Consider the following 14,153-nt stretch of genomic DNA (forward strand, 5'->3'; position numbering starts at 1 on the left):
CTATCCCTAGCACAGGAAAACACCAGAAGCTTGGCTGTGGCTGGTAATGCTGGTGACCATGTTCGTTTTTCTCCCGCCTCCAGGCTGTCCCCACACAGCACCTGGTGGTGCAGAGCACAGCACCGGGCACGAAGGGTGGCCAGGTCTCCCTGACGGTGCACAGTGCCCAGCAGGTGCACTCCGCCCCTGAGGTAGGTGGTGCCACATTGACATCTTCCCCTGTTCTAGCCATGCACCCCATATTTGCCTCCTCCACTGGTTTTTGAGACAGATCTCACAATGTCATTCAGGCGGATACAAAACTCCTGGCTCTTTTGTTTGTTTGTTTGTTTTCGTTTTTTTTTTTTTTCTTTTTCTTTTTGGTTTTTTGAGACAGGGTTTCACTGTAGCTTTGGAGCCTGTCCTGGATCTAGCTCTTGTAGACCAGGCTGGCCTTGAACTCACAGAGATCTACCTGCCTCTGCCTCCAAGTGCTAGGATTAGATTAAAGGTTTGTGCCACCACCACCTGGCCTCAAAACTCCTATGTAGAGCAGGCTGACTCCTAACTTTGGATCCTCCTGACTCAGTCCTGAGTGCTGGGTTGCAGGTGTACACCACAATGCCTGGCCTCACATGAAGAACTGAATTCACTTGTAGCTCCTGAGTCCTAGCACCCCTGCTCCATGGACCCTGGGTGGGATTAGCTAGCCTGGCCCTGCAGCTGAGCTAAGGTTGAGAGAACTGTAGTCCAGAAAGAAAAGGAGTCTCCTCTTCCACCTTCAGAGTGGATAGAGTCCTTCATTGGGGCCTTAAAACACACACACCCACCCCAGTAAGAGTTTGGAGGTCCCAGGCTGGAGGCAGAGGCAGGTAGATCTCTGTTAGTTTGGGGCCAATTTGGTCTACACAGTTGTCCTACCAAATAGGACAACCTGACCTATTACATAGTGAGATCCTGTCTTCAAAACAAAAACCTCAAAAAAGAAAAAAGAATACACGGCCAGATGCCAGGCTTAGCTGAGTCTTCCGGCCTTGCAGCCAGTATTTTCTGTGTCTAACAGAGCTAATGGTTCTGCATGTGTGGCCACATACTCACATTCGAGAGGCTGAAGCAGGAGGATTTCAGATGGGATGCTAACAAGTTTGATACCGAGACCCTGTCTCAGAAAAAGCTGATGAAGCCGGGCAATGGTGGCGCACGCCTTTAATCCCAGCACTCGGGAGGCATAGGCAGGCGGATCTCTGTGAGTTCGAGACCAGCCTGGTCTGGTCTACAGAGCTAGTTCCAGGACAGGCTCCAAAGCCACAGAGAAACCCTGTCTCGAAAAACCAAAAAAAAAAAGAAAAAGCCGATGAAATCCGCCATTCATCTGCACCCTCTTATCAGAATTAGTTCATCCTAGCGCTGCATGCCCCAGATCAACACAAGTCCACCCACTTGTGTGGCCCAGGGACATGGGGATCAGAAGTGCCCACTGCACTGCAGCACATGGTGGGGCAGATGTGAAGGTAGAGACCACGTTGTTACTCCTGTACTGGAGGAAAGCTCCCAGCCCCTTCCTTCTCACCTTCTCTGCACCCCTTCTGATTATGGAAGCTGCAAGTGGACTTTGATCCCCGTGGGAGGATTGGAAACCCTGCCGCTCCTCCCTACAGAGGCTTATGCTTACGGCTGCTGTGGGATGTTTCACCCTCTCCAAGGGGTCCTTCTCAGGCAGGTTTGTTAGGGCCTAGGTGCTCCAGATACAACCCAGGCCGGCCCTGACATTGTTTCTGTTTGTTCTATTACAGAGGTCACCAGTGCAGGCCAACAACTCCACCAGCAAGACAGCTGGGGCTTCTGCAGGCACTGTGCAGCAACTACAGGTTCACAGCGTCCAGCAGAGTGTCCCTGTCACCCAAGAGGTGCCTGGCCAGGGCGGGTAGTAGCTAGGGCTAGGGGTTTAGGCCATGTAGCCATCTCTGTCTGTGTTCCTGACCTGTTAGAGCCAAGCAGATGGTCCAGTTCCAGCCTACCATGTGGGCATGTGACAAGAATCTCTGCTCTATCTAGATTCAGTGTCCCTGGCTGTGACACTTGTAAAAGTACCTCAGAGGTCACGTTCTGGCTTTGAAAACTCACACTGGTAGGCCAGGGAGACGGCTCAGTGGGGAAAGGACACTGGCTTCCAAGCCTGACAGCCTGAATTCCATCCTTGAGCCCTGAATGACAACAGGACAGTAAAGAAAGAGAAAAGAAAACTCACCTCAGGATGGCTGGGGGTGTACTGGGTAGAGCACTTACCCATCATGCCAAGGCCCTGGGTTCCATCTTGATTCTGCAAAACCAAAGACCAAGAACACACATTGGCCTCTTTATGCCAGTTTACTGGGGGGGGGGGGGGAGTGTTCGCCAAGGCCAAGTACTTGTTTATTCTTGAGGTGTCAGGATGAGGCCTCAGGTTTTTAATTTTGTTTTTAATGTATGTATGTCTATACCGTGTGTGTACCTAGAAGTGGAGCTAAAGACAGTTGTGAGCTGCCATGTGGGTGCTAGGAATTGAACTTGGGTCCTCGGGAAGAACAGCCAGTTCTCTTAACCATTGAGCCATCTCTCAAGTCTACCATGCTCAGGATGTGCCCAACCTTCCAGAGGAAGCCAAATTCCCCAGTGCCAGCCACAGTGGCCCGAGCAGACCAAGAGGCAAGGGTGGTCTTGTTTGTCCTTGTTAACTGCTTAACTTTTGGGATACTTGGCCTCAAAAAACAGGATGAGACAGATTTTGTGTGCCCTCATAGTTTAAGCTACTTGAGAGGCTGAGGCCAAGAGAGCTCAACTTCAAGGCCATCTGGGCAATGTAGTCAGACCCGGATTCAGAACAAAAATTGAAAAAAAGTGCTGGGGATTTAGCTTAGTGGTAGAGGGCTTGTCTAGCATGCATAAGGCCCCAAGTTCCCCACTACTAGGCTGAAAAATCGGCCAAAGCCACAGAGACTCTTCCCTAGAGGAAACAAACCACCCAACCCAAAGGATTTACAGATCTTCCCTCGGGCTAGAATCACTCTGAACCTCCAGGTAGCCAAGAGTCAGGCAGTAAGGAACCTGGAAGGCCTGTGTTCCTGGACCCCACAGGGAAAGGCTGCCCTCTGCCTGGGAAAATGGCAGCCTTTTCCCTAGAGGACTGATCTGAGGTTCCCAAACACGCATGGGATTTGCTGCCATGGTTGCCATGGTTACCATAGTCCGACTTGCCTTTTTTTTTCCCCAGAGGTCAGTAGTCCAGGCCACTCCACAGACCAAAGCTGGCCCGGTACAGCAGCTGACCGTGCAGGGACTGCAGCCAGTTCACGTTGCTCAAGAGGTGCGTGTCCCATCTCTCTGTGTCGGGGCAATCAGACTGGTGCTGGGCTGTGGTTGGGGGTACAGGCACCAAATCCCGAGGGAGGAATGGAGCCATCTTGGGGCCCGGAAGGGCGGAGACAAATGGGAGATTTGAAGGCCTGCGCAAGTCAGGCTTCCCTCGGGCCCTGGGCTCCATTCTGAATCCCCATCCCGGCACCTGACCGCTCAGGACAAGGGGCTTGTTAAGAGAGGTCTGGATTTGAATCCTGCTTCTTTCTGATACTACTCAGTCCATTCCTCACATCCCTAACAAGACACCAGGTGGGGAATCTTCAGCCGGGTGGCCGTGTGCACACAGCCCGGTGACCCCCCAGTGTCTCTGTTTGTCCTCCAGAGCTCAGGCAGTCAGTTTCCCGCTAGGAAGGCAGAGCAGCGAGAACCCCGGCCCACACCGCCGCCGGAGCCGCCGCCCCGGCCTCCCGGGCCCGGGCCAGCGTGCTGGGGCGAGGCCTCGCAGCTAGGCAGCCCTGAGCAGCCGCCGCCCCATTACGAGCCGGGCGTGGAGCAGTGGGTGGAGCTGGTGGGCGTGCTGCCCCCACACCTGCTCCTGCCGCAGCAGAGGGTAGTCTTCGAGCCACTGCCGGGGCTCTCGGCCCGAGCCAGCCCCGACCTGAGGGTCAGGATCCACAGAATACCCCAGGTGCTAGTGTTCGGCACCGCCCTCAAAGTAGGTGGCGGCGAACCGCGGACGCACAGCGGGGGGGTCGGAGGGCGGTCGGGGCGGGGCGTCCTGCCCGCCTCTAAGCCAAGTCTAGACCTCAGGCTCCGCCCCTGCAGTTCAAGGAGGGAGGGGTGAGACGTCTGTCCCGCCCTCCAAACTGCTGTCAGTCATTCCAGGTTCTGCCTCAGGAACTGAGTTCCAGGCTGCACCCCTGCAAATCCGGGTTGGGGGTGGAGGCGGGCTATCCAGTACCCGCCCCTAAGGTGGTGTCGGTTATTTCAGATTCAGTCGACGTAAACCGATCCCGCTCCAGGCTCCACCCTGAATATTTTGCTTGGGAAACTTTTAGGTTTCCAGAAGCCCCTCAGGCCCTGTTTTTAATTAAACAAGACACACAGGTGCCTGTGTTTTCCACCTTCCAAACCCATTGTAGAATCCTATCTCGCGTCCCTTCCCTTGCCCATCAGCGTCCGCAACCTCTTTGTTGTTCCCAACCAAAGCAGAGAATCCAGCACCTCCCATTTCTCAGCCACAGCTGAGGCCAAGGCCTGAGCCTTCCCTCTTCAGTTTGCACCTCTGGCCCATACTGTTCAGAGAACCCTGATGCGCACCCTTCCACCTGGGGTTTATTTCGGGGTCAGGGAGACTGGATGTGGCCAGCGCTGACCCACCGCCCCGCTCGCTCTTCCTCCTGCTGCAGGTCCAGCAGCTGCAGCAGGTGCCTGTCCCTCATGTGTACCCCAGCCAGGTGCAGTATGTGGAGGGTGGCGACGCCAGCTACTCAGCCAGCGCCATGTAAGTGGACAGAGTGACGGAGGGAGGGCGCAGATCTGCTTAGGGCGCCAGACCACAGCTCTAGCTCCCAACTGGCGTTCAAGGCTCCGGTGGTAGCCTTACCCACCCCCATGCGAACTTCCCAGGGGGAGCCACCTACCTGGAATATAGGCTACTGGTAGCAGAATGGACACTGGCCAGCTGGGAAGGCTCCTCCACTAATTACAGGCTGTGTGGTTAGATGGCTTTCTGTTTTAGAAGGAAAAGGGAAAAGAGCATACGTGTATGTATACATATGATATATATAAATATTTATACATATATTTTTACAATATAAGTTTTTCTTTTTTGCTAGGGGGTGGCACACACCTTTAATCCCAGCACTCAGGAGCAGAGACAGGCAGATCTTTGTCTTCTGCTCCTGAAGTGCTGGGATTAAAGGCGTTCACCACCACTGCCTGGCTAAATTTATCTATATTAAGCAGGAAAAAGCAGTTCTTCAGTTCTCAGATCTGACCCTTAGTGTCCTACAGAGTGTCCTGTTTCAGCAGCACTGGGGAGACAGACAGGAGGATTTTTTTTTTACATTATTTATGTGCAAGGGGAAGGCATGTGTGTGTCATGGTGCACATGGAGCTCAAAGAACAACCCAAGGAGTCTGTTTTCTCTCCATCCCATGGGTCCCAGGGGTCAAACATAGTTCCTCAAGCTTAGTAACAGACACCCCTACCTCCTGAGTCTTCCTGCTAGTCTCCAGGAAGATCTTGAGTTGAAGGCTAGATAACACAATTAGGTCCTGTCTCCAAAAAGCCAAAATATAAAAGAAACGATCCATTTCTTTTTTCAGAAATACAGCTGACAATTCTGTCTCAAAATTTTCCTTAGGGGCTGGGGAGATGCCCTGCTTATTAAACATGAGACCCTGAGGTCAGATCTCAAACCTACATAAGAGCCTGGCATGGTGGCTGGCATGCATCTGTCACCCCAGAGCCATCTTCCTGGCCCTCGTGTGTGTGTATGGACAGGGTGTATGTGTGCGTGCGTGTGTGTGCATGCACCATGTAGTAAGTGGAGTGCAGAGGCCAACATTGGAGTCTGTTTGCTATGTGTGATTTGGGGCTCAAAACCAGGTCTTCAGGCTTGTTGGGCGGCACCCCTGCCTACTGAGCCATCCACCTGACTCAGGTTTTCATGTCTTAATCACTGACATTTTGAGAGGGCTCCAAGATTGAAACAGAGGTGGCTCTGTCTGTCCCCTCTCCACAGAGCCCTCTACCTGCACTTAGGGTGGTCTTTTGCTGCCATCCAAACCTCTTGTCTCTGCTTGTCCACTGGTGCCTGGTTTAGGAGGACGGCCAGGCGGCCATCTTCATTCTCCTCACCCCACCCTAGCCCTCTAGTTGCAGCCTGCTAAGATGGGCCAGGTGTTATTGATGTCTTCCTGCGGTTGCAGTTGAGCTGCAGCTTGTGTTACAGGGCAGTGTCTCAGTACATGCTCTAGATTGAAGGGCAGCTCCCTGCTAGGAAGAGGTAGGCGGCACAGGCGCTCCTCTGCCTGCCTGCCCACAGTCCTCTGGGTTTCCCTCCCCTGAACCCAGAGCTTACTTGTTGCTGGAGGCAGCATGTGTGTATTGTACTTGACACTCTGGACCCCACCGTATCTCCTCCACTTCCGCAGTAAGGGAAGTGACACTTGTTTCAGACTGCTGCCGCATAGGCCAATGTAAATCACCCACAGAAGGCCCGTGAGATGGCTCAGCAGGCACGTGCCTCCAGACCTTACGACCTGAGTTAAATCTCCTGGACCCATGTGGTGAAAGGAGAGATGCAGCTCCCACAAGTTGTCCTGTGACCTTTACACATATACCATGGTTCATGTGTGCCCCCTCCAAGTAATAAATAAATATAAAGAAATAGTTTTTAGAAAATAAACAAGAAATGGTTGCTCATTCAGTGCTCAGGTCATCCCCATCCCTTATATGTGAAGGTGGCCACACTGGTGCTCTGTGGCTTCTCTGGTCCCCCCTGGAACCCCTACTTCCTGTGCAGGGCTCACTGATCATGGCCTCATGTCTGATTCTTGCAGCCGCTCTAGCACCTACCCCTACCCTGAGACGCCGATCTACACACAGCCAGCAGGCACCAGCTACTATGAGGCTTCAGGCGCACCCCCCCAGGTCAGCACACCAGCCACTTCCCAGACTGTGGCCAGCAGCGGCTCAGTGCCCATGTATGTGTCCGGCAGCCCGATTGTTGCCAGCTCCTCCAGCAGCGACGCTGGGGCCAGCAACAGCAGCGTGGGTGCAGGAGGCAGCGGGGGAGGTGGCAGCAGTGGCAGCAGCAGTGGCGGCGGCGGCAGTGGAGCAGGCACCTACGTCATCCAAGGCGGCTACATGCTAGGCAACGCCAGCCAGTCTTACTCCCACACCACCCGTGCCTCACCAGCCACAGTAAGTGATGCAGCCCTACTTAGAGGAAACGGGAGGTGAGCACTCGGGGGCGGGGCGGGGGGGCCTTGGCTATAATCAGGGTCGTGGTCCAGTGCTCATCTGACCCAGGAGCCCCGATGTCCCATGCAGTGTAGCCTTAGGTGGTGCTCATCAGCTGTGTGACACTCTGGGGACAACTCCCGAAATGTCCTTAATCAGAATTGGTGGTGAGATGTGGGCTCCTAGAGTTACTGTTGGTGGTGCTGAATTCCAGCCCCAGTCAGGCCAGCCAATAGGAACCGTGGGTTGGGTCAGAACACCTGTCGTCGCCGTCTCCCCCCACCCTCCACAGACACATCCCCTACATACCAGGGCACCCTGGTTGCTAGTCTTCACTAGTTTGTTTAGTCTGCTGTTTTAGAAGACTCTGCTATGAACCATTTGATTTCACGGCCCTGTGGGTCCTCAGGTGCTGCTTAAAATGCACGAGTCACTGGGTGAGGTGGGCACGCCTTTAATCCCAGCGCTTGGGAGGCAGAGCAGCCCGATCTCTGTAAGTTTGAGGCCAGCTACAGAGCAAGTTCCAGGACAGCCAGGACTACACAGAGATACCCTATCTTGAAATACCAAACCAACCAAAAAACAAAAACAAAACCCCACACATGCCAGTAGAATGAGCAGGTTCTGAGGAGGCGGAGTTCTTCGAGCCTGGGGCAGACGTCCCTTGCCCTGTGTGCCGTTGGCCCACATGACTAAGGGCACTGAGAAACTGTGTTGTGTGGTTTTTTGGTTTCTTTTTCTTTTTCCAGGTACTTGTTTTGAAAGAATTTAGATTCGCAGGAAGCTATAAAAAGGACACCATGCACTGACTGGGTGGCATAGGCCACGATCCCAGCACTGGGCAGTCAGGAGCAGGCTGGGAACGCGTGGGAAGCCAGCTGGGGACACAGAGCATGGGTTTCTTTCTGTAGACACACAGATTGCCGAGGCGGCTCGGCGGATAAAGGCACTGACTGCCTAAGTTCAGTTCCTGGAACTGATGTGGTAGGAGAGAACCAGCTCCCCTGACCTTCACATGCATTCCGTCCTCACAGAATAAATAAAGGAACATTTAACAAGAACAGTTAACAGAAAGGAGCTAGGAAATGGCCCTGTAATCAAGGGCTTGCTGTGAAAGCGGGAGGTTCTGAGTTTGAGTCCCCAGCACCTCTGCAGGGTTATAACCCAAATGCGAGGATGGCAGAGGCAGGAAGGTGCCTCGTAGCCAGCCAAACTTTAGTGAGAGATGCTTTCTCAAAAACACAAGGTGGGGTGGGGCTGGAGAGATGGTTCAGTGGTTAGGAACACTGGCTGCTCTTCTGGAGGACCTGGGTTCAATTCCCAACACCCACATGACAGTTCTCAATTGTCTGTAACTCTAATTCCAGGGGATCTGACACCCCCCTTCTGGCATATATGGTATACAGATATACATGTAGGCAAAACACTCATACATATAAAATAAAAACAATAGCAGAAACAAAGCAGACAGCAACTGGGGAAGACAGCCGCTGTCAGCCTTTGGCCTGTGCACACATGCTCCTGCCCCACACCTCTTCCTGTGTGTCGCTCATATGAACCCTTAAACGCACACATAAACAAAAAGTTCTAATAAAATGTGCTGAGAAATGCACACTGCACACTTTCCTGGGCTCCCTGCTCAGTCCCACTTCCCTAACAGACAGCATCCAATCTAGAAATCTTAGTTTGCTACCGGGGGTGGTTTCTGTCTACTGTTTTTAAGACAGATCCCCCTTTGTAGCCCAGGATGGCCCTGAATTTGTGATCCTTCTGTCTCAGTTCCCCAATGCTGGGAGTACCACACTTGCTCTATGTGATTGTAAATGTGGAGAGAAACCTGCCACAATCAGGATACATAAATAAAGAAGGGAAGGCTTGCCTGCCTGTGTGAAGAGCTAGGTTCTGTCGGAGCAATATGGGAAGAATGCAGGCTGTTTTACCCTCAGAGATCTCATCGCTTCTTATTTGCCCTCTTCCATCTCCCCAGGAACCATGAATCTCGTATCTGTCTCTATATGTCACTTCTAGATGAACTCCTAGTCTGTGACCTCGGGAGACTGATTTTCATTCCTCTTATATTAACAGCTTTGTCTTAAAGTAGCTGCAGGTGGCGAGTGTATTGGTCAGTGCTGTTCTAGTAACTTTGAAAGACTGTAGTTCCCAGGAATACCGTGACAGGACGTGTGCCTTACAGCCGGCCAGGGTGGCTGTCCAAACCACAGTGAAAGTAGTTTCAGAGTACACAGCCACACAGTCTCAGAGGATGCCAAGGACTGTCAGCACCGCCCTGTCCTCTCGTGTACCCCAGGTCCAGTGGCTCCTGGACAATTATGAGACCGCCGAGGGCGTGAGCCTGCCGCGGAGCACCCTCTACTGCCACTACCTACTGCACTGCCAGGAGCAGAAGCTGGAGCCAGTTAATGCCGCCTCTTTCGGCAAGCTCATCCGCTCGGTATTCATGGGTCTGCGCACGCGCCGCCTGGGCACCAGGTTTGCCCCACCCCCACCCTCAGCTGCCCTGGGCCCCAAGGGCATATACTTTCTGCCCATATGACCCACCTCAACCCCAAGTGGTCTCGAACCACAGGGCCAGAACCCCTTGCTCACTCACGCCGCCCTACTTCTTGTGCCTGCCTCTGGCATGTTGCTCCTGCGGCATCTTCCTGTTCCTGTACTTCCTCCATCTCCTTACTCGGTTACCCCTTGGCCTGCTCATCTCTCTTCCAGTTAGTAGCTCAGGCATCATTACATGCATTCATCCATTCGTTCATACTGTCCTTGGTGATGTACTTGATCTTTGTCTCAGCTTTCTCATGTCTGTCCAAGCTTTCAGGAACACCCTCCGAAGGGTCGGGGTAAACTGAGGTTACATGCTCAGTTATAAGTGCCTCACATGCCCTTACGACCAACAGCCATGTGCTTGCTTGGTGTCAGAGTTGGCAGTAAGCGGTGACTCCTACTGCCCTGTCCTCAGTCTTGGTACCTGATGTCCTTCCTTCTTCAGCTCATCAGGGTACCTTTTTCTGCCCAGGCCCCTAAGTGAGAGGAAAGCTCTGTGAGAACCCCAGTATCTTGCCCAGCTGGTAAAGCACCTCACCTCTTCTTCCCAGGGGCAACTCCAAGTATCATTATTATGGCTTGCGGATCAAAGCCAGCTCGCCCCTGCTGCGGCTGATGGAGGACCAGCAACACATGGCCATGCGAGGCCAGCCCTTCTCCCAGAAACAGAGGTAGGAGCCTCCTGCTCTGGAACTGAGCAGGAGCTGCCAAGGCGGCTATACCGTACCACTTGACCATGCCCTAGGCGATTCTCATCAGCCTGCCCATCCCCCCACCAGGTGACTTATCCCTTCCAGGTGACCCATCACTTACTACCAACCACCCTCCATCAGTCCTCACCTGCTCCCCATCCCCACCCAGCCCATTCCCTCAAGAACCTCATCCCCACACAGCTGGGCTTACCCCCCCAACCAGGTGGCTTAACCCCCTCATCCCAGCTGGCCCATCACCCCACCAGCCACCCCACTACCCCTTCCCCTCCAGGCTCAAGCCCATCCAGAAGATGGAGGGCGTGGCCAACGGTGTTGCCGTGGGGCAGCAGAGCACAGGGCTGTCAGACATCAGCGCCCAGGTGCAGCAGTACCAGCAGTTCCTGGGTGAGAGCCGATGGGCAGGGCAGTGCAGCCTGCCCCGGGGACTCAGGAGGGCCCACAGGGGGAGTCTGTCTTTGTGGGATTGTTCTATCCCCAGAAACCTTCTCTAAGATCTCCCAACCCCATTTTGTGGGTGGGCGTTTAGACAGGGTTTCACTGTATAGTCCTGGCTAGTCTGAAATTCACGATGTAGACCAGGTTGGCCTCCAGCTCACAGAGATCCACTTGCCTCTGCTTCCTCAGAGCTGGGATTAAAGGTATGCGCCACCGTGCCTAGCCCACCCTGTACTTTGGAGACGAGGTCTCACTGTCTAATCAGGGCTGATCTAGAATTCGTGAGTCTTCTCCTCAGCCTTCACAGTGCTGGGATCCCAGGGTGTGCACCATCCCGTTCCTTTCTGTCATGTTTCTGTTTGTGCACCCAGCGCAGCCTAGTAATGCTGAATCCCACACCAGCAGGTAATGCCTTGGCTGGCCCAACAGTGCTCCCCTAACATGACAGGCGCTCCACCCTTGTTGGTCTTCAGCTCTGTCATGTGACTAGTAGTGACTGGGGGCTCAAGTGTGGACCAGGGTGTGTGTTCCGTTTCTACACGCACGAAAGATGACACGGTGGCTGGGGAGTGAAGGGAGATGTGGAGATGATGCTCAGAGTCAAGGGTGGCCCTGGTGACCCATGCTAACCCTGAACGGTGTCCCTATGGTATTAATAGGGCCTTTAGACACCTGCTTGCTTGGCAGGGAGGCTGCCTGGCACTTGGTGTGTAAGGACCAGTCAGAAGCAACACTCAGCAGGACAAGCACATCATATGCTTTGTGGAGGAGGCCCTGGGGCCTTGGGCCAGTAGCTCACCCTACTTGAGCCTCATCATCCACTGCATACATGGGGATGACACATTGGGAGGAAGACAGGTGACTAGGACCCCAAGGCAGCAGGAGAGGTTGGCAGGTGGACATGGCCTCATGTTGCCCCTACCCCTAGATGCCTCCAGGAGTCTCCCTGATTTTGTTGAGCTGGATCTTCAGGGCAAAGTGCTGCCTGAGGGCGTCGGCCCCGGGGATGTCAAGGCCTTCCAGGTCCTGTACCGGGAACACTGTGAGGTAGGGCAGTCAGATGGTGAGTGGGTGGTTGGGTGGGTGCACTACCCTTGAATGCAGCTGGTTTCTTGACAGGAAGCCCCATGCTGGCCCAGCCCCATTCCCCATTGTGAAGTCCTATCCCTGCAGGCCATTGTGGATGTCATGGTAAATCTCCAGTTCACGCTGGTGGAAACACTGTGGAAGACCTTCTGGAGATATAACCTTAGCCAGCCTAACGAGGCACCACCGCTGGCCGTGTGAGTCCCCAGGGCTTGGAAGGGGGTGACCCCCACATGTAGGGGTTACATATGCCCTTGACTGGACTTTGGGTGGGCTCCTACAGGCATGACGAGGCAGAGAAGCGGCTGCCCAGAGCCAGTCTGGTGCTCCTCTCCAAGTTCCAGCCCGTGCTGCAGTGGACCAAGCGCTGTGACAACGTGCTGTACCAGGGCCTGGTGGAGATCCTCATCCCTGACGTTCTGCGGCCCATCCCCAGTGAGTGCCAGTGGCTGTACCTCTTCCCAGAAGGCGCCCCTGTCCACCCTGACCAGCACCCCCATCCTCCACAGGTGCCTTGACCCAAGCAATCCGGAACTTTGCCAAGAGCCTGGAGAGCTGGCTCACCCATGCCATGGTGAACATCCCTGAGGAGATGCTGCGGGTGAAGGTGAGGGCTGGACTGGGCATTGTCCTGTACTGCACACCTTCTGGACCCATTGCTGAGAGGCTCCCAGGGTTTCAGCACTTAAAACATTATTGATTGATTGATTGACTGACTGACTGATTGGCTGAGGCAGAGTCTTATTTACTATGTGGCCCTGGCTGGTCTAGAACTCAGTGCTGGGATTAAAGGTGTGCCCCACCAAGCCCAGCAAGACTGAACTCTGAAACAGCATAGCAGCATAGTAAATGGTGGCCACACCTGTAGCTCCCGCGCAAGGCCAGAGACCCTGTCTCAAAACAGTAAAACCATATGAACGAGCTGGGCGGTGGTGGGCACGCCTTTAATCCTAGCACTTGAGAGGCAGAGGCAGGCAGATCTCTGTGAGTTTGAGGCCAGCCTGGTCTACAGAGCAAGTTCCAAGACAGGCTCCTGTCTTGAAAAAACAAACAAACAAACAAAACAAAAAAACCAATAAAGCAGGAAAAAAAAACCCCAACAACAAATGGAAGCTCTGTTCTTGACTGAAGGAAGTAACTTAGCTGTTCAGAGAGAGATTTTTTTGTTTTCTTTATGTATAAGGAGATAGCACCTCATTGATGCTGTACATCCACCAAGATGTGCTTGCTCTGGTGTCTGGTGCTGGAGATGGAAGCCAGGGCCTCATGCACATAGGGAGGTAAGCACTCTACCACTGAGCTGCACCTCCAGCCCGGAGCTGGGTGTCTGTGTCACCCTCACCTAGACAGAAAGACAGGGAGAGCTGGCGAGCGTAGCAGGTACAGAAGGAAGGCCTTCAGATTGGTGAGCCACACAGTCGTCAGTCCATGTGGTGTGCGTTCTTTAAGGGCTGATGGCAAAGTGGGGTTCATGGTGATGGGCATCCTCATGGAGCAGGGATCCAAGGCTGCTCTGATTGAAGCAGTAATTTACCCTTGCATATAGAGCTTAGTGGGACAGCATTTGCCTTGTTTGTACAGGGCCTTGGGTTCCAGCCTCAGCACCAGAGAGGCAGGGCTTTGTGTTATGCCACTGAAAGTGGCATGAGGTGACATGAAGAGGCATAGCTGTAATCCCAGCATAGAGGATAAGACAGAAGGATCACCAAGGATCTGAACCTGCCTCAGAGGGGGAAAACCAAAAACACCCCAGTTACTTTGTGCTTGGCAGTGAATCTCAGTGCTGGAATACAGACTTCGTATGAACATGGATCCACCACACACACACACAGTAAAAAATGCCAGGGCCAGGGAGATGGCTCTGAGCGTAAAGGTGTTTGCCTTCCCTGCCTGACAACCTGAACTTGACCCCAGCCCTCATGGTGGACGAAGAGGGTCGACAACCTCAAGTTGCCCTCTGACTTTCGTACGTGGGCCATCACACAAACACAAAATAAATAAACAGAAAAATGGTGGTGGTGGCACACGCCTTTAATTCCAACTCTCAGGAGGCAGAGGCAGGCAAATCACTGA

General features: G+C 53.6%; 1 protein-coding gene across 3 annotated transcripts in view; it reads left to right on the plus strand.

Moving 5' to 3' along the window:
- Rfx1 (regulatory factor X1) overlaps positions 1 to 14,153 on the plus strand; it is a 30,538-nt gene that overhangs the window by 13,857 nt on the left and 2,528 nt on the right. For 2 of the 3 annotated variants that reach the window (XM_041663422.1, XM_041663425.1), the window contains 12 exons: positions 84 to 191; positions 1,773 to 1,886; positions 3,230 to 3,322; positions 4,725 to 4,819; positions 6,885 to 7,248; positions 9,596 to 9,777; positions 10,398 to 10,517; positions 10,831 to 10,943; positions 11,923 to 12,041; positions 12,168 to 12,277; positions 12,364 to 12,515; positions 12,590 to 12,687. In XM_041663422.1, coding sequence (XP_041519356.1) covers positions 84 to 191; positions 1,773 to 1,886; positions 3,230 to 3,322; positions 4,725 to 4,819; positions 6,885 to 7,248; positions 9,596 to 9,777; positions 10,398 to 10,517; positions 10,831 to 10,943; positions 11,923 to 12,041; positions 12,168 to 12,277; positions 12,364 to 12,515; positions 12,590 to 12,687 — 1,668 coding nt within the window. The remainder of the gene's footprint in view (positions 1 to 83; positions 192 to 1,772; positions 1,887 to 3,229; positions 3,323 to 4,724; positions 4,820 to 6,884; positions 7,249 to 9,595; positions 9,778 to 10,397; positions 10,518 to 10,830; positions 10,944 to 11,922; positions 12,042 to 12,167; positions 12,278 to 12,363; positions 12,516 to 12,589; positions 12,688 to 14,153) is intronic. The other variant, XM_041663423.1, reaches the window with a different exon arrangement.

The sequence above is a fragment of the Microtus oregoni genome, unplaced genomic scaffold, assembly GCF_018167655.1.
Source record: "Microtus oregoni isolate MIOR12 unplaced genomic scaffold, Mior012 000014F_ref0000157, whole genome shotgun sequence".
NCBI lineage: Eukaryota > Metazoa > Chordata > Mammalia > Rodentia > Cricetidae > Microtus > Microtus oregoni.